Here is a 25,211-nt window from a genome sequence, read left to right as displayed (position 1 = left end):
ACTGTCTCAAAAAAATCTTCAGGGATAAGGAGTGTAATTACCCCTTCTTTCTTTGCATCCTCACTTTCTTCCTCCCTCCCTGCTTTCTTAGGCAAGCCCTCTACCACTGCGCTATATCCCCAGCCCAAAAACTAACCTTTCACTGTAAGTCCACCACATGAGGGACACACACAATTCAGTCAGCAAAGGGCACCACTGGAGCCAGACACTTTGGTTCAAGCCCCTCATTCTCTGTTTCCTTCTGGTAAGATGGTAATGGTTTAGCGATAGTCCCTACCATGTCTAGCTCTACAGGTTGCTGTGGGAACCACATGAGGATGAGGTGTGGAGCATTCTGTAAAATACCAAGCCTACTGGGCATGGTGGCACACACTTGTAATTGTAGCTATTCAGGAGGCTGAGGCAGGAGGAATGCAAATTTGAGGACAGACTGGGCAACTTGGGAAGACTCTGTCTCAATAAAATAAAAAGGGCTGGGGTACAGCTCAGTGGCAGAGAGCTTGTCTAGCATGTGCAAGGCCCTGGGTTCAATGCCCAGTGCAGGAAAAAGAAATGAAAAGAAAAAGAAAAAAAAAGGCATGCCAATCCCCTCTGCGTATGTGTTAACAGCCTACAAGTAAGTCTCAGGGCAATAACCTTGCTTAGGCCATCAGTCTCTTCAGATTACAACTGCAAAAGTCAGTCTGGGGTGCCACCTGCTGGTTGAGAGTATGAACTGCACTCCCCACCAGTTACAAGAACAGCAAAAGCAGCAGTTTCCCAGCTTTAACCCATCTTTCTTCACTTTCTCTTAACAACTTTATCATATACTCGTATTTTTCTCTAGACAACTCATTTTGCATAAATTATTTCATTTTTGAAGCTTTTAATCTTTTAAACGTTGACTAGTTAACACTTGCTAGAAAGATAAAGTGAAATAAATACAACAGAAATAAAACATTACTAAATATGGTCTAGCCAGGAAGCGTTACCTGTGAAGACTCCGCTGGAGGCTTCCTGTTAGAACTGAACATTAACAAAACGCCACTGGAGAGTGCGGGTTGGATGCTATGCTCTGGAGAAATGCTGACCAGTATGGACAAGGACTCTCTGAAGGGACAGTGATGTTCCCCTCTTCTGCCCCAAGCCCTGGGCCTGGAGGACTGAAGAAAATTGGAAGGCACAAAAAGTAGAAAGTAAACTCTTGTATTATAGCACTTTGCAACACAACCCAACTGGAGATAGTTCTCAGTTTTCTGGTGGCACTTCCTGGGGCCAGGGCCCAGCGCCTAAGGACACCCCAAGAGTATGGTGGGCACCTTGCCCTTGGTCCAGCTTTCTGTCCAGAGTCCTTTGCAGAGTTGAGTGTTCCCTTGCCAGCCTCCTCTCGATGGCTGCGAGGACTTGTGCATGGATTGCAGCCTGCTGGCTGACAGCTGCTTCTCAGGAGCCTCCACGTTCCCTGCTACTCGTTATGTACCCTGCTCTTCAGGGCCCAGGGTGCTGCTACAGCTGCATGGCTTCCTGCTCCACCGACTGGTCGGAGGGTGCCAGGTACCTCTCCTGGATGCCCAGTGTGCTGAGGGCAGGGTGTCAAGGCTAATAGCATAGGCAGAGGACTGGTCTGGGTGGGGTCTGGCCTCTACTACATGGACCCTCTAACCACACCTGGCAGACCTCCCATCCCTCACCTTCCCTTCAACCTATAGCATCAGGTCACGGGTAAGAGGGGCCAACTGGGTCTGAGAAGCCACCAAAGCATCCAGCCCCAAATGCTCATGTATTTTCTTCTTCTCCACACTCCTAAAGATCAAAGGACCAGGGAGTGCTGACTCTCCAGCTCTGTGTTATGGCACACAGTCTGGAGCCAGGCAGAGGGGGTTTGAATCCTAATTTTACCACTTCCCTTTTCTCTGTAAAGTATCAGAGTTGTTCTGAGGATCAAATGAAGCAATGACCATGAAGCACCCAGCATGGCACCTGGTGTTCAATAAATACTGTCATGTCTCTTTTTCTACCAAGGGAAAGAACTTAAGAAGGCTCAAAGAAAATAACAAATTTCTCTTGGGCCATAAGGTGCCTCCTGTCTCTTGTGGAACAACAGGAAAATAGAGGACACAAATCATACTAACAAAGGAACAGTGACAACATGCTGACGGCACATGTGAGGCCACTCCTCGGTCCTTTCATCAGGGACTACATGCTCTACTGCCATTATTTACAACTTGTTTGTTCTTGTAAGCTTTGTTTCCCATGTAAAAGGCCTGAAACAGGGCAGTAAATGTTGGTTGAAATCATTTTCCTCCATACTCATACTCCTTTGTCTCCACCATCCTGTGTAGATGCTGAATCTCTGAGATCATCAGCCTGGAGGCCTGGACTTCCTTGCCCTACCTCGCACACACGGCTGTATGAGCTGAGTGACTCCCTGCTGGTCACTAACCCAGTTCCAAGGGTCCAGATGCTTAAGACACCTCTGGACTGTAATGGCCCCCCAAACACAGGTGGTCTGCCACCTCCCATCCTTTCAACTGACACGCATGGCCCTCTTTCTCCTCTCCTTGCCTCAGGCACCAGTAGAACCACCCATTCTACCATCTTCCGGCAGAACCCAGGGATCTGAACACTGCTCCACCTCCATCTATACCAAAGCCGCAACCTGTAAGCTCAACACTCTGGGAGGCTCAGGTGGGAGGGTCACAAGTTCGAATCTGACCTGGGCAATTTAGCAACTTAGTGAGACTGTCTCAATAAAAAGGGCTAAGGTACGTAGCTCAGTGCAAAGGACCTAGGTTCAATACCCAGTACCTAAAAAATAACCACTGTCGCTAACTCTTGCAGTCTACCTCATTTCTCTAATCCAGTACACATCCTTTCTATTCTCATTACAAATGTTTCACCCCTTCTCACCTCACAAGATTGAAAGAAGTGTCTCCTGCTCCTAATCATGTCCCTTGAATGCATGGCCCAGTTAGTGGGACTTTCCCAAAATGTACACCTAAGTCAGGCAAGGTGCTGAGTGACTATAATACCAGCTTCTCCAGAGTCCAAGGTAGGAGGACTGCAAGTTAGAGTTCAGCCTGGGAAACTTAGCCAGACCCTGTCTCAAAATAAAAAATGGGCAGGGGAGGGGATATAGCTTAGTGCAAAGGATATGGGTTCAATCCTCAGTGTCACAAAAAAAGGGAAAAATGAGAGAAAAGAAAAGGGCTGGGGCCTGAGAATGTAGCTGAGCAGTAGAGCACTTGCTCAGCATATGCAAGGCCCTGGGTTCAATTCTCAGTACATGGAGGAAAAAAATGGACAACCCTCCTCACACACATGCGCACACCCCAAATCTGACTGAGCCACAACCTTTTCAACAGCACCCGCTAAACACTGGATCTTTCAACCACCTATGAGCAAAAGCCCATGCTCCTTAGAATGCTCAAGTCCCTCACCACCCAGTTCTGCCTGCCTCCCTGCACCTTCTCTCTTCACAGACACACACCGCCAAACCGGAGCCCTTGCCCCTCTCCCTGATGACCAGACGTTTTTTCTGTGCTAGGCCTCTATGTTTGTTGCTCTTCTGTCAGTATCCTCCTTCGTCCTGAGTACAACCAACCCTGCAGCCTTCTATGGGAACAGCCGTTGCACATAAAAAAAAAAAAGACAGTCACCAGGTTGCCCAACTAACTGGTCAGTATGAGATCAGTCACCCACAAGGGTGGTGACCGCACCTCCTCTGGCCATTCTCAAGCCCCACGTGTCACTCTCTCAGCTGTGGCCAGGAAGTGAGCGAAGTCAGGGAGCAAGGATACGAGGAGAAATGGAAGTCAGCTCCTACTGCGGCTGACATCATAGCCTCCAGGCTTCGCTGCTCTTGGACCCCAAAACAGTAGCCGTTGGCTTTATCCACAGCCTGCAGGACTCGCTGGATGCTGTCTTTGTCCTGAGCAGAGAGGAGAAACAATTCTGTGAGGGAAATAGAGGTGTGCATAACTGAGGCTAAACCAACTTGCCCACGATCTCCAAATACACCTGCCTGATCTCACCTTGCCATCCCTCTGTACATGGAATTTTCTTGGCCTGGGATAGCTCTAAATGTCCCCGGAGACCTGGCTAAGTCTCACCTTTTCTGATATTACCCACTCAGACTGGAACAGTCAGCTGGGCCAGGGATTTAGCTCAGTGGCACCACACATGCCTGGCAAGTCCAAGGTCCTGAGTTCAATTCCCAGAACCAAAAAACCAAAAAACCAGTGAGCTCTTCTGCACACACCTGGCCCCCTGGGTTTATTCCTATTGTAGATGGCACCTTATCATCTTATGAGAAAAGTGTGACATTAGAAAGGGAAGACACGGGCCAGGGATTTAGCTCAGTGGCGCTTCACCTGCCTTGAAAGTGCAAGGTCCTGAGTTTAATCCCCAGTAGCGCAGAAAATAAAAAATAAAAAGAAAGGGAAGACACAAGTAGTTGCAGAAAGGAACCAAACATGCACCTGTGTCTCCTAGGTTAACTTCACAGGGGCAAGGGAGAGAGGCACAGGGTATGGTGCTGCTTTACAAACTCAACACAGTTTCCCAGCTGAATGAGCCTAACACATTTGTCCTTGGTCCTAGTCAAGGCCCTTGCTAATGACTTTCTTGACTCTTCCATTTTCATACTGAGAAGACCCAATTATACAGAATAGACAGGCAAAAGTTTGGTCCACCATTGTTACTGGAATCCTATCCACAACAGCCCCTGCAGGGGCCTCAATGACAGTCATACCCAGGATGAAGACCAGTTAGGCCCTCAAAGCTGTCTGTGCTCTTGGCTAGTGAGTCCCAGGCATATCATAGTCTAGGACCAAGAGAAGAGGTCTCTCAGTACTCAGTACCTGTATGTTCAGAGGGATAAAGGAGACCAGGCTGTAGTCTTCAATGAGCTGTACCAGTTTCTCATTGAGCTGGCGGTAGTGACTAAAGAAAGGATCAGAAGCCAGGTGGTCAAGCAGATAGGAGAGGTCCAGGACCTCTGTGTAGTAGTCCAGGTTGAAGGCTAAGGAGAAAAAGTAGAGATTAGGAGTAGCTGGCATCAGACTAAAGACCAGAGGACCGGAGGGGCTCAGGGTGTAGCTCACTGGTAGAGCATGTGCTCAGCATGCACAAGACCCCGGATTCAATCCCAGCACTGCAAACAAACAAACAAAAAACACACAATAACACCTAAGAACTAGAACTGTATTTTCTTTTTCTTTTTTTCCTTTATCTTTCTTCAATATTTGTTGCTGCAGGGACATGAAATTACTAAGAAGAAAATACTTGGTTTTACCTGCTGGCTCTGCCATTTATAAGCTATAGAGAGGTCTCCACCTCACGGGTCTGTTGCAAGGATTAAATGACATAAACTCCAGTGTCTGGTACAGAAAAGTGCTTGGGCAATAATAGTAAATAACAATGTCAAACAGATTTGAGAACCCTGCTTAGTCCTGGCCTCAGGAAGCTCAGCCAGCTGGTATCCCCAGGGCCCAGCACGCTGTGAGAATCTGCAGGTGCCAGCCAAGTTGAACTGAATTCTAGCAGCGGGCCCTTTTGGGTAAATGACTTTCCCTTTTTGGTGTCAGTTCCTTCTTACTGTAAAGTGAGGAGACCAGAATAGATGTTCTGAGGTACCTGATTCCATTCTGTGAATAATTTCTCACTCAAAGAAGGAAAGTAGGCTCCCTACTCTGGCCTAAAGTGAGCAGGGGGTACTCTGGGCTGAGCTGTTTCCTCTGAGGTATCGATGTCCTTCCACATCCTGACTGCTGGTCCGGCTCCCTAGACAACGCAACATCACTTTATCAACAACCCCCACATCCTACTCATGTGCTGGCCATTTAGCTGTTATTCTCTAGGTTCCTTCATGGCTGGAGATGCCATTTGGGGAATGGATGCCTCCAGCACAGCAGAACACCAATTCTGCAGGGGAAAAAATGCTGACCATCAGGACATCAGACAATTCCCCTGCTCGGTATCAGCCTGCTTCTCCCTCAATTTTCCCCACCTTATTCCTGTCCTCTGACTAATGCCTCTGCCATATGAGGGTATGGCCGTTAAGGTAGCTGTGTACAAGCCAGGAGCAGGTGGTCACCACACCCCAGACCTGCCAGCACCTTGATCTTGGCCCTCCCAGCCTGGTTGATAATATTATCTTATATCAACCCAAGGACAAAGCCTTTATCCCTACTGGACCCTCCACCTAGGACAGTCCTCCTGCTGGCTTCTCACCACCAATCAGATGCCCAGTCAGATGCCACTGCCTCAGATCATTAAGGCATTGTTTACCCCCAGCCACTACTGTCCTATCAGCTTGTTTTATTTCCTCTGCAACATATACCACCACCTGTAGCTCTTGTCTCCAAAACCTATAATAGTATTTGCCACAGAATCATAAGAAGTAAAAAGACAGGATTTCAGGACTGTTGTAGCTACTATCACAAGGCCATGCAAGGTCACAAAGGCAGCTTCCTTCAGCTGAGATCTATGCTTTACTCTAGCCCACTTGCCGCCCTCATGCCCGCCTGCTGGAAATAGGAGCTCTTACCTAGCTTCCCATAGTGCTCGATGAGGTCCATCTTGGAAAGCAGGTTGATGTGGGGGAGCTCCACATGCAGCATGGTGGCCAGGGAGGTGCACAGTACTGAAATGAACTTGCCTGGGTCTGTACAGTAGTGAGAATCCACAAGGTGGACAGCAGTCAGCTAGGAGGGGAAGAGAGGGTAAGGGTGACCCGAGGACGCCTGAGACATCAAGCTCCTCTACCTCTCTCATCACACTGGGAGCTTGAAGACACAGAGTGAGTGTAAGCCTTCCCTAATGCTGTCTTTCTGCTTCTGTTTTGTTCTAATGGCCACCATTATGTCCTCCTCCCAGAAGACATGGGCATTTTTTATATACATAGGGTTTTTAAAAATTTGTACATGTTTGCAACACATAGTGAATACATTCATTGTGAGTTGGTACATACAGGCATTTTTTTTTCTTAAACATGCCTTGCAGTGAGCCTCCCAGTGGGCAACAGGTACAAGTCCCACTGCATCTGCTTCTATACTTTCGCCTGCCAACTTACAACAATTGCCCTGCCACTCTCCACATATCCACTTACTTACTTCCAAAAATCCCACGTTGGGTACTAACACACCCGTTTTACAGACTAGAAAACTGAAGCTGAAAAGAGATGATTTACCCAGATCACACAGCGAGTCAGTAGCAAAGCCAAAATTCGAACTCACAACTGTTTTACTTCAAAACAACTCAGCCCCTACCTCGCTGTGTGATATGGGGGCGTGGCATTTGTCCTCCTCCCTGTCTCACTTGCTCCATCAGCAAAATGGGCCTGCCCCACACGAGACGCACCCTGAGGTCCCACTGAGCCATCTGAGAGAAAATGCTACGCAGGGCACCGTGGTGTGTGCAGAGCTCCACCTGGCCCGGGCAATCGAAGAGGAAGTAGTGGCCGCGGAGGGGGTGGAGCTTGGCACGCAGCCAGTCCAGGTTGGCTTCCAGGTACTCCATGCAATAGAGCAGGCCGCCGTTGGGCCCGAGCCGCAGCGCGTCCATCACGTCACCTAGCCCCACCAGCTCGCTCACGTCCACTGCACATTCGTACGGCAGGCCCTCGTTGGCCGGGTCCAGGTTCACCACTGCCACGCGCCGGCCCAGCGCGCGCAGGAACTCACTCATTCCCAGGCAGTAAGTGGTCTTTCCCGAGCCCGGGGGACCAATCACCGCCTGCCCGAAGGCTGTGGCCGGAGCGGCCGTCGCCATGGGCAGAAAGCAGGCTGGTGGGGAGCAGGCCAGCCAAGAGGGAAAACAGGGCAGCCAGCCTCGTCAGAGACGAGACCAAGAGCAGGGAACCCCTGACTCCCAATTCGATGAGGGCTGAAGGCAGTGTGCGGTGCGGCCTAAAGCGGAACAGCGGGAACAAGCGCCAGCTTTCAAGGAGATTGAGCAACCCAGCAGACTAGATTAGCTCCAGACTTCCGCGCGGCGTCGGAAACGTCGGGCGCGGAGAGGAAGTCCCGCCCCCACGCTGGAGACGTACCTCGGAGGGCGTGGCCACGGAGCCACCTTTCTCCAGCGGGGGTGACGGGCTTCACGTGGGTTCCCCGAACCGCCTTACCCCAGGCCCGAATTACAAGAAGACGAGCTCCAGTTGTTAATGTTTTTATTCTGTGATATGCTGCAGATCTCGGGACACCTCCGGCAGCGGCCCGGCCCGGTCCCTGCCAGTGAGGGTAGAAGCGGTGGAGGGTCCACCCCACGATCTTCTCTTAACGGCGCCACAAATCTCTCCTCTTCCGATCCTTTTCCCTTCACTCTGGCTTTCATAGCGACCTCCTTCAGACGCGCAAGGAAGGCTGCTGTTTGACCTCAGGCAGTCCAGCTTTTCAAGTACTGGGCAAGCCCAAACCCGTACTAGGATTAGGTGACCAAGGAGAAGTGGTCATTAAACCTGGATACCCAAGGAAAGGGAAAGGGGCTTTTTGTAAAAATGTCCTTGAGGCAGAGAACCGGTAGGCAGGCTCGTACTAAGCACTCAGAACAAGCCGCACAGATTGCCGCTTCTTTCTGCTTCAGCATTGGCAAGGCCTGGGCAGAGGGCCGCTGTCCTGCAGCTGTGTGTGATCCTAGCCAGAGAAACCCCAGCTCTCACTCAGGTTCTGAGGACCAACTGGAACCCCTCACAAAGGGCATGTCTGTCCGAAACTTCATGCTGGTGGGTGGCTGGCGGCGGAGGAGTGACTCCCCTTGATCCTGGGGTAGGGGTTCATCATAGATGGTGGAGATGAGCCCCAAGCCAGTTCCACGCGGCCTCTTCAGTTGCCCAAATGGCTGTAGCTTCTCTCCATGATACCTGGATAAAAAAGGGCTCTCATGGAGAGTGCAGCTCTCTCTCTCAAACCCCAGTGAAGGAGTTGGGAAAGGACAGGGAAGTAGCTACTCATTTCTGGTTTGTCTCAAGACTGCTGGGTTTTTGTTTTTTGGCAGTGCTGGGGATTGAACCCAGGTGCTTATACATGCTAGGCAAGCCCTGTACCACTGAACCACACTCCCAGCCCCAAGATGGAAAGCCTTAAATCTCTGCATCTATCCACTGATAGTATCAGCAATCAGGGATCTCAGATACAACTTTCATTCCATCACGACAGACTCCCTAACTATCAAATCCAAAATCAGATGGGGGCAATGACTGTCCTGGGGGATCGATGACCCTGTTAAAATTCAGGGTTTAGTCTAAGACAAATAGAAGAATGTCAGATCCACATTTTCCTTCCAACTCTTTTTTTTGAATACTGGGGATCAAACTCGGATCCTTGCACTTGCAAGGCAGGTGGTGGAACCACTGAGCTAAATCCCAGGCCCTTCTGTTTTGAAGTTCATTCTCTGGGGGTGCCCAGCACCCATCCCAAAGCTAGTGGGAACAGGGAAACTGGGATACAGCTGAAAGACTGGCTCAGGCTCCTGGGAAGTCCCTCAGCCACACTTACCCCAATCCACGCTTGCATCTGGGGTGCTGGCCATCACCATCCAGAGCTTCAGGCACACCCGAGCACCTGCTGCCCAGGCCCTGGCCCTCAGCCCAGCCCTGCCGCTCCATCACCTTCCGGCCAATACCCTGTAGAGGGAAAGGACAACTCAAGAAGTGGGGCTCCCTCTAGGGGCATGGGGGATGAGTGGGAGGAGGAGAAGGAATGGAGGCAAAGAAGGAAAAAAGGGGTCAGTGGGCTGGGCACAGTGCTCACTCACCTTAGTGTAGCGCTCAAAGGTGCCCACCTGGCGTTCAATCACAGAGCCCTCTTCCTGGCCATCACGGAGCCTCTGTTCCAGACGCATTTGGACTGAGTCTTGGGCGTCTTTGTCTCCACCATCTGGGGAACCAAGGCCAGTTTGTGGAAGGGTCTCACTCGGCATAAGGGAGGGGATCAGGTGTCTGGGATCCCCTCACAAGGCTTACTGATTTATTTTCATGGTGTCCTGTTACATTCTTTCTCTCACTGGACTAGGTGTTCACCAAAAGTAGGAGCCATGGCCTTCTCCATCTTACAGATGGGGAAATTATAGTGCAGAAAAGTCACAGACCCAACAGATGACTGAGATGAAATTAGACCCCAGGTCCCTCCCAGCCCCAGGTCATTTTTCCCTCCAGAACTAAGCTTTGACCAGATCCCGAGCTCATGACCATCCCATTCCACCTGGGCCTGCCCATCAGACCCAATCCCCCCTGCAGACCTTCCCCAGGTATCCTTCCTCCTCACAAAGAAGAGAAAAAGCTCTGTCCAAGGCAGCAATTAATGTAACTAGAGATGGCGAGTATTTGGCCTGATCTAAAGGTTGTACATCTGTGGACGCAACCAACTGTGGATTATGAATACCTGGAAAAACTGGATCTGTACTGAATATGTTTTTCTGGGTTTTTTTGTGCTGGGGATCGAACTTGGGTCCTTGTGTTTGCGCAGCAGGCACTGAAACCACTGAGCTAAATCCCCGGCCCATTAATTGAGTTCCTACCATATATATATATTTTTTGTATTGAATATGAACAGACTATTTCCTCATCATTATTCCCTAAACAATACAATAGCTGGGACTGGTGGCACATGCCTATAATCACAGCATTGGGGAGGCTAAGCAGGAGGATCACAAGTTCTAGGCTAGCCTGAGATCCTATCTCAAACAAACAAAAAACATACAGTGTAACAATTATTTACCTATTATGTTGTAACAGTTATTCTAAGTAATCTAAAAATGATATTTTAAGAGATGATTTAAAGTATATACGAGGAGCTGGGCATGGTGGCACACGCCTGTAATCCCAGCACTTGGGAGGCTGAGGTAGGAGGATTGCCATGAGTTTGAGACCAGCCTGGGCTACATAGTGAGTTCAAGACCAGCCTGAACTATACAGTGAGACCCTGTCTCAAAAACAAAACAAAACAAAAAAATAAAGTATACAGCAGGACTGTGTAGGTTGTAAACCAGTACTGTGCCATTTTACAGAAGGGACATGAACACCTACAGATTTTGGTGTCTGTGGATCCCAGAACCCATACCATGAGGACACCAAGGGCTGACTGTACAGTGGGCTGCCTCAAGGGTGGTCCTGTCAGCCTTTGCAAAGCCTACCTGCCAGAGTCACTTCAGAGCCGGGGCACCAGTTTCATACCTCCCAGTACTGCCACCCCTTGCCCAGTACCTCTGTCGTAGTACACACTCATGTCCACGTCCCAGTCATCAGCTGTCTGTTCATCAAAGTCTGCGAGGATATAAAAGCATCCAGGAGAGTGAGTTAAGGACTCTTAGTTCTGCTGAGAGCTAAAGCTAGAGTTAGACACAAGTTCCAGAACCTGGGGTTTTTGTTTGTATTTTTAAGTTTTTCTTCTGGGAAGGGTACTCAGAACTGGAGTTGGGGGAGGCATTTTCTGTCCATTCTACTGATCCCTCCAGAAATGTGCTCTCTGGCTCTTATGCTCTGTCAGTATTGGGGATGGATGATTGGTCTGCCATACACAATAGAGTTGACTGTTTTGCATCTCTTTCTTTGGGCTGTCAGGGAATCCACCATGTGGAACAGAGGACCCCCAAAAATGCAACAGGCATCACCTCTGCCCTTGCTCGGGTGCCCCGCTCGCCTGCTGTAATTTGGATCTTAAGTATCCCCCAAAAGTACATGTGTTAAAGGAGCAGTCCCCAGACAAGGGCTACTGAGAAGGAACAGAAACTTTTAAGAGGAGGGAACTAGTGAGAGGTTTTAGGTTATCGGGGGTATGTCCTTGAAAGGAACTGTGGGACCCTGGGCTTTTTCTCCTTTTGTCCTGGCTAGGATGTGAATGGGCTTCCTGTACCATGTGCTCCCCCCACTATGTGCTGCCTCATCACAGGCCCAAAAGCAATGAGGCCAACTAACCATGAGCCAAAGTAAATCCCTCTCCTTAGGAGTTGATTTATCTTATGTACTTGTTGGCGTAGCAACAAGGTAACCCATGGCCTCACCTCCTTCTTCCTCTTGCCAGATCTGGGCATCAGTGTAGAACACCAGGCCAGAGCCGCCCTTCTCCCACTTCAGCTCGATCTCCTCCTCGAAGAGCTGCTCAGTGGTCCGCTCCTGCCCTGTCACATCCTCATGCAATGCCTCATGCCGCTCCCACTCCTCACCACGGTCATCATCCTGGTAGAAGGTGGGAGAGGTGACCCGTCTGTCCACTTCCTGACCTCATTCCCAGAAGAGGGACTTAGGGTAAGGAGCCTGTGAGACTGGGCCTCAGCTCTATCCTTCAGGTTTCTCCAGAATTTGGTCCCTGAAGGCCTGAGCAACCCATCTCATCTCTCCATCCCACTGACATTTCTCAACATAGTTTGCTCCTACCCACAAGCCCAACTTATTCTTAGCTCTGTGCTTTTGTCTATGTGGTCTCCCTTGGCCAAAAAAAGTGCTTTCCTCTCCCATATCCTTCTCTTCTCCCTTTGGTTAAATCTTCCTTGTCCTTCAAGTCCTACAGCTTCCATGAAATCCTCACACCTGGCCCCACAGGTCTTTCACCTGTCTCTGAATTCTCAGTGCTAACGAGTACACATTCCATAGGCCTTTATACATTACAAAGAAAGAAGGGACAAGAACTAGCACACTGCTGTGCACTGGGCCCTTCCTAGAATCATCTTCTTTAATCATCCCAATGACCCTGTAAAACAAATATTACTCTTCCCATTCTCCAATGAGGGAACCTACGTTCAGAGGAGTAAACTGATTTGCCCATGACAGTACACCGAGAAAGTGGCAGAGCAGCATGCAAATCTAGGTCATTATTCCACACATCCTCTCCAGATACTGGTTCTCTCCCTTCAGAGAGACTTTGGGCTCTTTGAGGGGAGGAAACAGGTCTGGAATGTCTCTGGAATCCTATATTAGCCTTTGGCTTACACGTGCTTGACTGGACTTGTGGAATGCAAGATTACTCTTGGCTTGAAGCCCAGGGGCCCCATCCTAGCTAAACCCCAGAAGGCCATAGGAATCACTACCATAAAGCAAGTACTACAGAAAAGCCAGGACAGGGCCACACTAAAGATGTGGTAGCACCACTGGGCTGGAAGCTTTGAAACATGAGAGGGCCAGGGATTTAGCTCAGTGGTTTCACCACCTGCCTTGAAAGTGCAAGGTCCTGAGTTCGATTCCCAGTACCAAAGAAACATGAGAGCATTACTTTTTACCCAGTGTATATATAAAAACACATGAAACTGGTTTCCTAACAAATCCCACCTTGGTTGACTTTATGGAAGAATAAACCAAGCCTGGAAAATGGAGTCCAAGAAATAACCACTTTGCTGTCAAGGTCAGAGTGGAAGCTGGCATTCAATTCACTGACTTAAGGTCAGAATGCAGAGGTGATCAACCGCTCAGTGCCATGATGGAAGCACAGAGGTTAGAGGAGCATCGAGGGGGACTGGGTTCCCATCTCGGCTCTACCACTGCCTCCCTGAATGGTATTAGGCAGGTTACCGCACATTTCTTGGCCATTACATTTTATTTTCTTTTTTTTTGGTACCAGGGATTGAACTTGGGATCTTGTGCTTGTGAGGCAGGCGGCAGAACCACTGAGCTAAATCCCCGGCCGCATTACATTTTCATCTATGAAAAGGAACCCTTCTTAACACTCCTTCTGAGGTAATGAAAAGAAGTTCAATTGGAGAATCTCCTGATAAAAACTCTGGACCTTCTCCTTTAAAAAAATGCAATATATCCATGTGAAAATATAGTTTTACATTCAATGTCAGTTCTCGTAGGCCTTGGAACCCTTCTGAGGACCCCAGGTTAAGAATTCTTGTGAAACACAATGAAAGGAACCAGGTATGGTGGTTCATGCCTGTAATCCCAGCACTTGTGAGGCCAAGGCAGGAGGATCGCCACAAGCTCAGGGCCAGGCTTGGGCTACATAGTGAGTTTGAGGCCAGCCTGGACTGCATAGCAAGACCCTGTCTAAACAAACAAACAAACCCACAATGGAAGAGTGATGTCATTAATGATGGGACCTCTAACCTACCAGCAAGACCAGGGTGGCACATGGTACTCACATCGTCTGAGTGGGACTCTTCCTCTTCCTTTTCCCCTTCATCCTCAGGCTCTTCCTCCTCGGGTGGATCTATCAGGCAGGGTCCCTGGGGTATTTCCTCCCCCTCTGCTGTGTACACATGCTCTTCCTGCTCCACAGTCTCTGAGTCCTCGTACAGGAAGGGTACATTGCCATAGCGCCGGGAGGAGCCTGTCTTAGGGAACTGGAGCTGCAGCTGAGTGATGATTCGAGGCGGGAGGCGGCAGGCCCGGATCAAGTCCAAAAAGATCTGCAGGGGTGTCCCCACATTCCCGTTGGGCATCAGTGCTGGTGGGTTCAGCTCTGGTAGCTGCCTTAGGTCGACCAGGGTGAAGGCTTCATTCTCAGATCTCCGACTCTGCAGCTCCTTCCGTGTCTTAAAGGGAAAGCTGCCCAAATCTTGGGAAGGAGGGAGAAAAATGGATTTTGTTTGGATACTGGGGACTGAACCCAGGGCCTTCACACTGAGTTACATTCCAAGAAACCCCCCAACCCCTTTAAGAATTTCTTTTGTGATCCTCTTTCCCTCAGTCTCCCAAAGTGCTGGGATAACAGGTGCACACTACCTTGCTCTGCTGAAGAATGGATTTTGAAACCCAAAGCCTCCAGCAACACTGAGCCAGAAATAAACCAAGGTTTCAATCCATTACCCTAATGCTGTTCCCTTTCAAACTTCTCCCTAGTCCCTTCCTCCTTTTCTGATAGAACCACCAACAATTTCATGCCACGTATCATTTTGGCTGAGCCTCACCTTTCTTCCAAATTTGGCTTCTGCTGATCTTTCTCCTTTTGGTGGGAGGGCAGTGCTGGGGATTGAACCCAGGGCTCCCCACATGTTAAGCACCTGCTGTGCCACTGAGCCACATCATCAGCTCCATGCTGACTCTCAACTGTCACCAACTCCCACCCACTGCAAGCTCTCATACAACGTGTTCCAGCCACAAACATTCAACATACCCTGAAAGTTTCATAGATTTCTATTTATTTGTTTTATTTTTTGAGACAGGGTCTTGATATATAGTCCAGGCTGGCCTTGAACTCAAGGCAATCCTCATGCTTCAGCCTCCCAAGAACTGGGATATCAGGTGTGCACCACCATGCCCCGGGGTATCATAGATTTCTTATCTCTGTTTCTTTGAAAATGGCATTTACCTTGAACACCATTCTTTCCTACAAACTCTTATTTACCCTTCAATATCTAGATAAAAAGTCACATTTCGAGAGCTCTCCAGGTCAGTTTCTTCCTCCTCTGTCATCTCAACACAGGCTCTAGCAGGGCACAGTGGCACATGCTTGTAGCCTCAGCTGACTGAGAGCCAGAGGCAGGATAACTTGGCTTCAGGAGTTTGAGTCACACCTGGGAACATATCGCAATCCCATCTCCAATAAAAAAAAAAAAAAATAGGTGAGGTGGTGCACACCTGTAAATTCAGCACTTGGGAAGGCTGAGGCAGGAGGATGACCACAAAGCCAGTCTGTAGTACATAGTGGGTTCAAGGCCACCCTGAACTACATAGCAAGACCCTATGTCAAAAAACAAAACAAAAAGGCTCTGGAATAGATTGCCTAAATTTGTTTGTTTTTTTGTTTGTTTTTGTACTGGGGATTAAATTTAGGACCTCACGCTGTTCGGCTGAACTATATCCCCAGCCCAGAATGTCTAAGTTTGTATTGTGGCTCTGATGCTTACCAGCTGTGTAAACTTGGGCATGTCACATAACCCAAGCATCTCTCAACTTCCTTCCTATAAAATGGGAATAACAATAAATTTTATCTCATAGGATTGTCACGAGGGATCAGTAACACAATGACAGGCCGGAGGTATAACTCAGTGGTAGGGCATGTGTGAGGCCCTGGGTTTGCTCCTGAACATCACATTAAAGAAAATCCAATAATTTAGGCCAGTGCAGTGGCTGAGACAGGAGAACTGCCTCAGTCTAGGCAGCACAGTGAGACCTTATCCTAAAAAAAAAAAAGTTGCTGGGCATGGTGGTACATGCCTAAAATCTCAGCTACTTGGAAGGCTAAGGCAGGAGGATTAAGTTCCAGGCCAGCCTGGGCAACTTAGTGAAACCATGCTTCAAAATTTAAAAATAGGGCCGGGGATTTAGCTCAGCGGCACCACCACTGCCTTGTAAGCAGTGATCCTGAGTTGGATCACCCGTACCAAAAAAATAAATAAATAAAAATAAAAAGGGTTGGAGATGCTTGTCATTCAATGAATGTCATTCATTCAGTGCTTGTCATTCAAACCCTAACAGTGCACGCGCACGCACACATGTGCACACAAGTGTAAGAAAATGAAAGGGTTAGAACAGTGCTTCATCAATACATAAACCATGCCCAGTAGTTAACAATTAGAATGACATCTCTGTGACAATTACCTGTTTTCCCAATCTGTCTTTTTCTGTAGATTCTGAACACAGACTGTGTCCAACTGTCCTCTGCATACCAGTTAGCATCACACTAGGCCTAGCAATATAAGCATTTGTTGAATGAATAAACTGGAGGGCTCTGTATTACCTGTTTGAATAAACTGTACTTCCTGTTTCCCCATCAAAATCAATTCCCAAGAAAATAGGTGTCCTTAGAAAAGAGATTGTCTGGGTGGGGAGCACAAAGAAAGTGCAAGAAAGACAGTAAGATTTATGAAAGTTGTCAGAGTCAAAATGAAGTCACTTATGCCAAACCTTAACAAAATAGAGCCAAGGAAGGTCCTCATTCGATCTGACTGATAAAAGACACTATCAAAAAAAGTCTGCAAAAACCACAACCTTGCACAAAAATGTTTCTATGAAAACGTCTATCTCGCAACTACCTGTTCAACCCCGAACTAAAGCCATCCTTGTCATTATTAATTCTTGTTAGCCAAGAATAATTGTTTCAAAACAACTTATGTAACTTTCTTCATTTTGCCATTAAAAAACCCATACCTTGGACCAGGAATTTAGCTCAGTGGTTGTGCCGCCTGCCTTGCAAGCGCAAGGTCCCGAGTTCGATCCCTGGTACCAAAAACACAAAACAAACAAAAAAACCCCATACCTTCTCAAACCTCCCTGGATACACTTATGGCCCCCTAGGGTCCAGGCATATCTTCCAATCCTGAATACATTCTTTGGAGAGCTTGCCTCTCTGCTGTTCATTTTAGGTTAAGAGTTAGAAATCTGATTTCCTTTTTTCCTTCTGTGTCAGTAAAAAATCAACCTCTCAGAGAAAAAGTTCTCAGAAGGTAAATGCAAAATTATCCGAATATGCCCTTCTCTCGTTTTTAATGCCTGAATTAAACTAGCGTGCAACTTCAGCCTGAAACTGTCCAGAAATGACCTAAACTCCTAAAGAGCCATAACCTGAGGAATGACTTTTCTTCACCATGCCTCAGGAAAGGTACGTAGACCCACTCCATTTTCTTTTTTACTCGTACCTGATGCCTCAGTGGGTAGCCTAAGCCTGCGGATGAGACAGCGACCCGGGAGCCAAGTGCCCTGAGAATCTAACCACCGGCGGCCGGAGTACATGCGAAGAAGCTTCTGGGCTTGAGCCAACCTCCGAACCGAGATGACGCAGCAGCACGTGTGGCTCTGGACCCGAAAAGAGTCCCGAGTGGAAACAGAGTGGGCATCTGTGGCTGCAGTCTGAGCGAAAACTTGACTCTCAGCGCCAGAGTCGGTCGAAGTTAGGCCAGAGTCGGTACCGGTCTGGGGAGGGACCCGCTCCGGCCGATGCCGGTAGTGGAAACAGAGGAAACCCCCGCCACGCTGTTCCCGGAACTGGCTAAAGTAGCTCCTTAGTTGGGCCGAGCGCAATCCAGAAGGGATACCGCTCACTACCAGGTAAACTGCCTCCTCCTCCTCGGCATCGCTGGGTGCCGCCATCTTGGGTTGTCACATGATCTACTGGAAGCAACTCTCGCGGGAACACCCAAAGGTGAGCTCGGGGGGAATCGAGTTGGAGGGGTTGAAAGGCCGCGTTTAATAACCCATAGGAGCCGGGCGTAGTGGGACACACCTGTAATCCCAGCTCTGGGGAGGATGAGGTGGAAGGTTCACCGTGAGTTCGAGGCCATCCTGGGCTACATAGTGAGTGCACGCCCAGCCTGAACTACATAGTGAGACCTGTCTCAAAAAAGAAAACCAAACAAAACTCATCTAAGTATGAAACTGGTTCCCAGGAAAGACCTGAAGAAGTTGTCCAGTTCTCTTTCCCACAGACAGCACGGAGCAATGGTGGAAAATTTCACCTGAAAAATGAGGATATAGGGCTCTTTCAGAAGGCTCTAGTGAGCCTCAGATACTGTAACAGGCCTGCAGAAGTCACTTTTAAGATACTTAGCTGTGGGTCTCCCAAATCTTAGTCTTCCTCAGTTCAGAACCTTTTTAGCCTCCATTTATTCTTCCAAAATATTGATGGATATGAAGGCGATCTGGCTGTGATATCTGTCACCTCATTGATCGCCAGAGTTGATTTGGCTGATCTGGCTGGCTAGGCGGGTGTCCCCTTCCTCCCTCACCGCTCCGTGTGCCTGCCTCCCGAAGCTGCGTGCTCCCCGCAGAGAGGAAGGAGGACTGCAGCATAGAGGAGGACAAGGGTATATTATGAGTAGCTGCACTCACCTGCTAGAACCTCCAAACAAGCTCTCAAGGTCCAAAATATTGATGCGTTTCCATAGATCCGTAAGAAAACAATAAAACAACCCAATAGAAAAATGGGCCTGTTGCCCATGGTGGCACACCAGCACTGTGGAAAGCTGAGGCAGGAAGATTTTTAAAACAAAACAAAAAAGGAAAGAAAGGGGTTGGGACACAGAAAGGGCTGGGCTCAGTCCCTGTACTGGGGAGGAAAAAAAAAGTGGAAAGATGCTTTATAGAAGAGGAAACACTATGTTCCATAGTGAGATAAAATAACCTCAGTAATGAGGGAAAAGCAATGAAACTCACTTTACATCCACCACATTGGCAAAACTTAAAAAACCTCTAGTATCAGTGACCACATGCAACTGGAACTGTCATCCATTGGAAGTGTTAATTGATAACTACTTTGCAAAACAATCTGGCGTCTTAAAAGTGAAGTGTATCTTTTGACTCAGCAATTCTACTTGTAGCAGAGATCTTTAAGGAATTCTTGTACACGTTTACCAGGAGATGTAATAACAGTGTGGAACTTGACCTAAGCCCTGTGATTCTGGAAAACAGGAAAGGTTAAAGACCCCTCACCACCCCCACACTTTTGTGTTCTGGAACACAGTTTACTGCAAAGAAACATGCTCCCCCAGTATGACTTAGATAAGGCTCGTGGATGCCCCTTTACTTATCTAGGACAAGGCCAGATACAGATTCAAAATTCCAGTTCTTTGCCTCATAAAAGCTTAAATGAACTTCTTGTCCCCATTGATCAATCAAAACAAATGCTTGTTCACTAAACTTTGGTTTAGCTTCTGTCCTTCCCCTGGGTCCCTGAACTTTGGCCCATCCTTAGCAGTACACAACTGCTCCTCAGCACTCCCTCCTGAGAACAGGTGGACTTCAGGGTAAAACATTCTCCAGCCAACAGACCTGTCATGCCTCTCAGCCATTCACTTCCTTATAGCCAGTTCTTCTAACCTTCTTCCTTTTTCCCTATGAAAGAACTGCATCACCACCCACCTCCACCTTTAAAAAACATGCAGTCCTGGGGATGAGACCCAGGGGGATGCTACCACTGAGCTACATCCCTACCCCTTTTTATTTTTTATTTTGAGACAGGGTCTTTCTAAATTTTCCAGGCTAGTCTTGAACTTGCAGTCCACCTGCCTTAGTCTCCTGAGTAGCTGGGTGTATGCACCAGGCCCAGCTTCCCAATGGCTTTTTAAAATTAGAAGACAGGAGCTCACTATGTAGTTTGGGATGGCCTTAAACTCATTATGTAGCTCAGGCTGACCTCAAACTCTTGGTGATCCTGCTGTCTCAGCTTCTCAGTGTTGATATCCCAGGTGTGCCCACCACACCCAGCTTTTTATTTCTTCTATCCAACCTCACAACTCCAGTGCTCTATTTCTTGAACTGGGTAATGATTAGAGGGATGTATTCATTTTGTGATATTGCAATTTATGTACTTTTTCTGTATATTATACAGAAAGGATTTAGTTGAAACTAATCTTTTAAAAATCTGAAAATTGTGTGGGCTGGGGATTTAGCTTAGTGGTTTTGCCACCTGTTGCGCAAGCACAAGGACCTGAGTTCAACCCCCAGTACCAAAAAAAAAACCCTGAAAATTGTGGCTGGGGATTAGCTCAGTGACACTGCACCTGCCTTGAAAGTGCAAGGTCCTGAGTTCCATCCCCGGTACTAGAAAAAAAATCTGAAAATTGAAAAATAAGTACTTCAGCAAATAAAGCCAAAAAAGATGATGTGCTCTGGGAAAGCCGTTAGGTGATCAAGTCATATTCTTATACTTATTCACAAGTTCCATTTGTGGAACTAAATTTCCAGACCCCAGCGTGGTGCTCAATAAATAGCAGTCTTGGTAAATCATCATTGATAGAATTAATATTCCCAGGACTGACATGGAAATGGGTCGCTTAGTGTGGCTAGATCTTCCTCCAAAGACAGTAGGGCCACATCCCTGGAAGGATACACAGATCCTATTTCTCATCAATAATTTAAACCTAAAGATAATCAGGACTTCATATTTAGCTGGGCATGGTGGCACACACCTGGATTTCCAGCACTGAGGGAGGCTGAGGCAGGTGTGTTGCAAGTTTGAGTCTCTGCAAGACAATTTAGTGAACCCTGTCTCAAAATAAAAAATTTTTTTAAAGGGCTGGGTGTGTAGCTCAGTGGTAAAATACCCCTGGGTTTGATTGCCAGTAACACACACACACACACACAACTTCATTTTTTACTCTTATTTGCCTTATAATGGTATGTAGAGAAGGAGTCTCCTTGTTATTTATTCTTCAGTTGATCACCCCTGACTCTGCACTTTGCTCTTTGTTGTTGCTTTGCTGGCCCCGGGCTCAGTTAGGCAAGTGCTCTATTGTTGAGCTATACTCCCAACCTGATCCATATTTTTTTTTTCTGGAATTTCAAAACATGCTCTCTAGCTATACTGTCCAAATTGGCCTCTATTGGAGGAGGATGAATCCTCTGACTACCTAGAAAGGGGGAAGGCGAGAGCTAAAGAGGAAAAAGACAATAGAGACTTGTGTAATTTCAAGGTATATGGGGGGCCGGGAGGTCAGTGCCTCAGGGTGGGCAAAGAAAAGACCCTCTAGACACTATTAATTGGGTATATACAATAATTGGAGGGAGTATCGAGTGATTTAGGGGGGCAGCAATGATCTTATGTCTGATCCTGTGCTGATGTAAATCTCATGATGAGGGCAGAAGTGAGAGTATTCCCACCTCAGTAGGTGGGATGAGTTAAACTGATAAGAAACTTGTCCCTCCCCAGGTGAAACCTTTCTTTTTTGTATTACTACTGGACTCTCAAGGAACCACAATGTCTTCAGCTGCTGTTATTTTGCCATTGAGAGCCATAGCTTCACAGACCATTGAGGCCTCAGCTGTGACTGGAGGCAAAACGGAGTTATGTTTCTGCATGCCATGGCTGGCTCTCAGGCAAGGCAACATTGGGCCTTAGACAGCCATAGTCATACTTTAATTATGAAATTATTTTTCCCCAAAATTTATGTAGAAATCCTCCCGACAGACCTCCAACTTTCCATCCTGCTGCCTCCACTTTCTGAGTAGCTGGGGTTACAGGCGTGCACCACCGCACCTGGCCATGTCCCTGACTCTTCAGCATCCCACAGCCTGGCCTTTTCTTGGGGCACCAGTGTTTCCTTTGTTAACCTCGATTCCCCGGACACCTTTGCCTTGCCTCTTCCACCAGCATCTCTGGAGTTTCCTTTCTGTGCTATCTCATTCTGTGACGCAGTTCCTGTCTGCCTCTCCAGGCCCATCTTTAGCTGCCCTGAGCCCTGCCTGGGCAAGGCCACTAGCAGTGTCGCCCTGTGCTGTCTGAGGTCTCTGTGCCTTTGCATTTGTCATTCCCTCTGGAATGCTGTCCCTTGCAAACCCCTGTTCATTCTCAAAACAGTCATCACTTGGGTGAAGCCTTTTTCAAACCTGTAATAGACTTAGTCATTGCTGCTTCCCATTGTACATCAGCCGTGTCTTCCTCTCCCATGAATAGGATGTTCCGAGAGTGTAGGGACTTTTTTTTTTTTTTTTTTCCTCCTCAATCCTGGGCATCTAGCAGAGGGTCTGATACAAGTGAATGTCAAGAGACCCTGAGTAACGGAATGAGAAAACAGAGGATAGATAATAAGCATTAGCTTTTTGCCATTGTAGGTTTTAGGATATGCAGATGCCCTAAGGGCAGAACAGGAAGGTGCAGGGAACAGCTCACATCAGCTGCCTGACTTCATAGGCAGCCCGTGAGTTGGCTACTGAAGATAGCGGTAATGATGGCAATAAAATGGTACCAGAGCCACGTCCACTCTCTTGCTCTCCACTGAGTCACCGCTGGCTGGGCTGGAGGGCAGGGATCATGGCTGAATAGATGGTCAGAAAACAGTGGCTGAGTTGGCTCCAGACAGGCTGATCCTGGCCGTGACTCACTCAGCCTGTGCCAGTGGCAAGCACCTGGCCTCCAAAATCACTCAGGTCTCAGGGTCTGAGCTCAATGCCCTGCACAAACAGTGATCAGCCCAGACCTGGAATGAGTCACAGACCTCATCTGGGCCTGTTTCCTCCTTTCACCTCCCTGGAAGTGAAACATAGGTTCCACCTTAGGATGCCGATGACGGAGACACAGTCCTCTCCCTTTGGAAAGCCTGAAGTTCCTGGACAGAGCATTATCTTCATTACATGGTACCATAATCATCTCTTTAGTTTTGTCATATTTGTCTTTATATTCCTGGCACAAGACTTAGAGGTAGGACCCAAGGAATGACTAAATACAAGAGGCTGAGCTCACTAGTACACACCTGCAATCCAGCACATAGGAGGCTGAGACGGGAGGATCTCAACTTTGAGGGCACTGTAAGCTACATTGTGAGTTTAAGGGTAGCCTGGACTATTTAAAAAAAAAGGCCTGGACTAGCCTTGTCTTAAAAAAAAGGGCTAAGTGTTGTGATGAACACCTGTAATCCCAAATTCCAGCATGCTAGGAGACTAGGGAAAGAAGATTGCAAGTTAAAGCCCAGCCTGGGATATTTAGCAAGTTGATGAGACCTTGTGTCAAAATAAAAACTAAAAAAGGGCCAAGTGGGCCAGGGATTTAGCTCAGTGGTTCTGGCGTCTGCCGCACAAGCGCAAGGACTGGAGTTCGATCCTCGGTTCACCCCCGCCACACATACACCAAAAAAAAAAAAAAAAGAAAGAGAAGGGATGAAATTTGCAAAAGACAAGATAGAGGTAATAAAGGGAAGTTATTTGGATGATGGAAAAATGAAATAAGTTGCAGGGAAAAGCAGGGGTTGCGGCATGGAGGACCTGCTCCTTAATGCTTTGTTGAGGTTGGAGGAGGAGCGGGTAAGAGGCAGGAAGACAGCCTGAGGATTCAGCTAATTGAGGTTCTCAGTGAATGGATATCAAAGTCATAGAATGACCCCAAATCCTTGCATGGGTGAGGTTAGAGCGGCTGGTGTGCACCAGAGCAGCTAAGGCTCAGGCCTCAGGTGGGAGGTGGGGAGCACAAGGCCTGTTCTGGGCTCTAAAGGATGCTTCTTTTGGTACCAGGGATCAAACTCAGGACCTTGTGTTTTCAAGGCAGGCAGCGGCACCACTGAGCTAAATCCCCAGCCCTCTAAAAAATGCTTCTTTTAGGGGATTTGATTAGGTCCTGGCTGGGGGCACTGATGGAGAGACAGTTGGATGTTGGGGTCACCACAGGGAAAGGGAATGATTGGTTAGTTGAGGTAGATGCTAGGCAGGATAGTTTGTCCTGGATTTCCGAGCTCTGGGTAGACCCTGATGATGTGCAGACACTGGGTCTGCCTCCTTGGAGGGCCACTTTTCTCTTTGTTTGCCATAACATAGGGAGGATGAGGAGTGTAAGGGTGTCCCTGCGTTCTGTGTCCCACCTTTGGGGGCGGAACTGTACCATGCGGCTTGGGTGCATGGGTCTGTTGTGGGAATGTGTTTGGGTCTGCTGCATGGTCCTGAGTGAATGTGTCCAGGTTGCTTGCGAGTGGGAAAGTAGGTAAGGGACAGGGGTGTCTTCTGCTGGTACTGGGTGCTATCCTGCATACATGGCCAGTTTAGCATGGTGCTAACCTGGGGCCCTTGAGAAAGGCCTGAATGATGACTTCTAGACTGTTGTCCTTGAAAGAACGACCTCTCACTAAGCAATAATTAACCTAGCCCCTGTGAGAAGAATCCAAACTGGTGGCAAAGGGGTGGGGCATGGTCAGAGCAGGCCTTACTGCTGGAGAAAGGAGGAGGCCGGAAAGCCCTATAGGCATGTGTGTTGTTATCATTTCCTCCTGCCCACCCTGGAGGTCAGTCACCCTGCAACTGGATCAGAATATTTAGCAAGCATGGAGGTGTAGACACTGACCAATCGGAACGGACCAAACCATTCTCTGAATGGAGCAGTGCCCGAGGCCAGGGCTGAATGTCCAGGAGGAGAGTTCCAGGATGGGGGCTGGGCAGAGGGCCAGTGGAAGGGGACCCAGGAGCTCAGGGCAGTGGCTGTGAACAAACTGTCATGGGAGTGTTTCAGACTTTGACAGCTGGTGTGGCCCTGTTGTTGTGAGCCATCTCATCCCTGTGCTGCCTCAATGTCCGAGATGCTTCCAAGCCAGCCCTGGGACCTGGGTCCCAGATCCCCTAGAATTGAGAGAATAATGGACCATTCTTTCTTTCTTTCTTTCTTTCTTTCTTTCTTTCTTTCTTTCTTTCTTTCTTTCTTTTTTCTTTCTCTTTCTTTTTTTCTCTTTTTTTGTACGAGGGATCAAACTCAGGACCTTGTGCTTGCAAGGCAGGCGCTGTGCCACTGATCTACATCTCGGCCCTGGACCATTCTCTTTTGTCAGCTGCAGAAATGGGGGAAAGTGAATGTTCCCAAACTGCAGAAAATCACAGTAATCTTGTCTGTTTCCACATGGAAATAGTCTGTTTCCTGCCTAGCTGTGACCCCACTTTTCCTGAGGTGAGA

General features: G+C 48.1%; 3 protein-coding genes across 5 annotated transcripts in view; 1 reads left to right on the top strand and 2 right to left on the bottom strand.

The window, feature by feature from the left end:
* Positions 1 to 1,169: 1,169 nt before the first annotated feature.
* Positions 1,170 to 8,021, bottom strand: Gpn2 (GPN-loop GTPase 2). Of its 3 annotated transcripts, none has more exons than XM_021263129.2 (5): positions 7,251 to 8,021; positions 6,530 to 6,686; positions 4,842 to 4,923; positions 3,780 to 3,910; positions 1,170 to 1,558 (listed from the first exon to the last, which is right to left on the bottom strand). In XM_021263129.2, exons 1-5 carry the CDS (start codon positions 7,750 to 7,752, stop codon positions 1,486 to 1,488), a joined length of 945 nt encoding a protein of 314 aa, XP_021118788.1. In that variant the 5' UTR covers positions 7,753 to 8,021; the 3' UTR covers positions 1,170 to 1,485. The 3 variants fall into 3 exon arrangements, with proteins under 3 accessions (XP_021118788.1, XP_004850735.1, XP_004850734.1); XM_004850678.4 differs by having other exon boundaries at positions 4,842 to 5,002; positions 7,411 to 8,014; XM_004850677.4 differs by having other exon boundaries at positions 4,842 to 5,002; positions 7,342 to 8,010.
* A 114-nt stretch (positions 8,022 to 8,135) lies between these two features.
* On the bottom strand, positions 8,136 to 17,941 carry Gpatch3 (G-patch domain containing 3). The gene is made up of 7 exons (XM_004850676.4): positions 17,491 to 17,941; positions 14,053 to 14,468; positions 11,980 to 12,154; positions 11,183 to 11,242; positions 9,736 to 9,857; positions 9,477 to 9,604; positions 8,136 to 8,842 (listed from the first exon to the last, which is right to left on the bottom strand). The coding sequence occupies exons 1-7, from the start codon at positions 17,939 to 17,941 to the stop codon at positions 8,638 to 8,640; spliced, it is 1,557 nt and encodes a 518-aa protein (XP_004850733.1). The 3' UTR covers positions 8,136 to 8,637.
* Positions 17,807 to 25,211, top strand: part of Nudc (nuclear distribution C, dynein complex regulator) — a 36,542-nt gene continuing 29,137 nt past the window's right edge. Inside the window, exon 1 of the mRNA XM_013074290.3 lies at positions 17,807 to 17,993. Coding sequence (XP_012929744.1) covers positions 17,955 to 17,993 — 39 coding nt within the window. The 5' untranslated portion in view covers positions 17,807 to 17,954. The remainder of the gene's footprint in view (positions 17,994 to 25,211) is intronic.

This window comes from Heterocephalus glaber, unplaced genomic scaffold, assembly GCF_053883595.1.
Source record: "Heterocephalus glaber isolate CG9 unplaced genomic scaffold, H.glaber_assembly_v1.0 deba00001452, whole genome shotgun sequence".
In the NCBI taxonomy this organism is placed as follows: Eukaryota; Metazoa; Chordata; class Mammalia; order Rodentia; family Bathyergidae; genus Heterocephalus; species Heterocephalus glaber.
This window is presented reverse-complemented; position numbering and strand designations above follow the sequence as displayed.

Excerpts from the sequence above, each read along its gene's own strand:
- Gpn2 (XM_021263129.2), bottom strand. The coding sequence starts at position 7,752 with ATGGCGACGGCCGCTCCGGCCACAGCCTTCGGGCAGGCGGTGATTGGT. Across the intron at positions 4,924-6,529 it reads CGAGCACTATGGGAAGCTAG|TCACTACCGCCAGCTCAATG; the intron begins GTAAGAGCTCCT and ends TCCTTTCTTTAG. Across the intron at positions 3,911-4,841 it reads TTATCCCTCTGAACATACAG|GACAAAGACAGCATCCAGCG; the intron begins GTACTGAGTACT and ends CTCTCTGCTCAG.
- Gpatch3 (XM_004850676.4), bottom strand. The coding sequence starts at position 17,941 with ATGGCGGCACCCAGCGATGCCGAGGAGGAGGAGGCAGTTTACCTGGTA. Across the intron at positions 14,469-17,490 it reads GCTACCCACTGAGGCATCAG|ATTTGGGCAGCTTTCCCTTT; the intron begins GTACGAGTAAAA and ends CTCCTTCCCAAG. Across the intron at positions 9,858-11,182 it reads GAGTGTGTACTACGACAGAG|ATGGTGGAGACAAAGACGCC; the intron begins GTACTGGGCAAG and ends TTGGTTCCCCAG.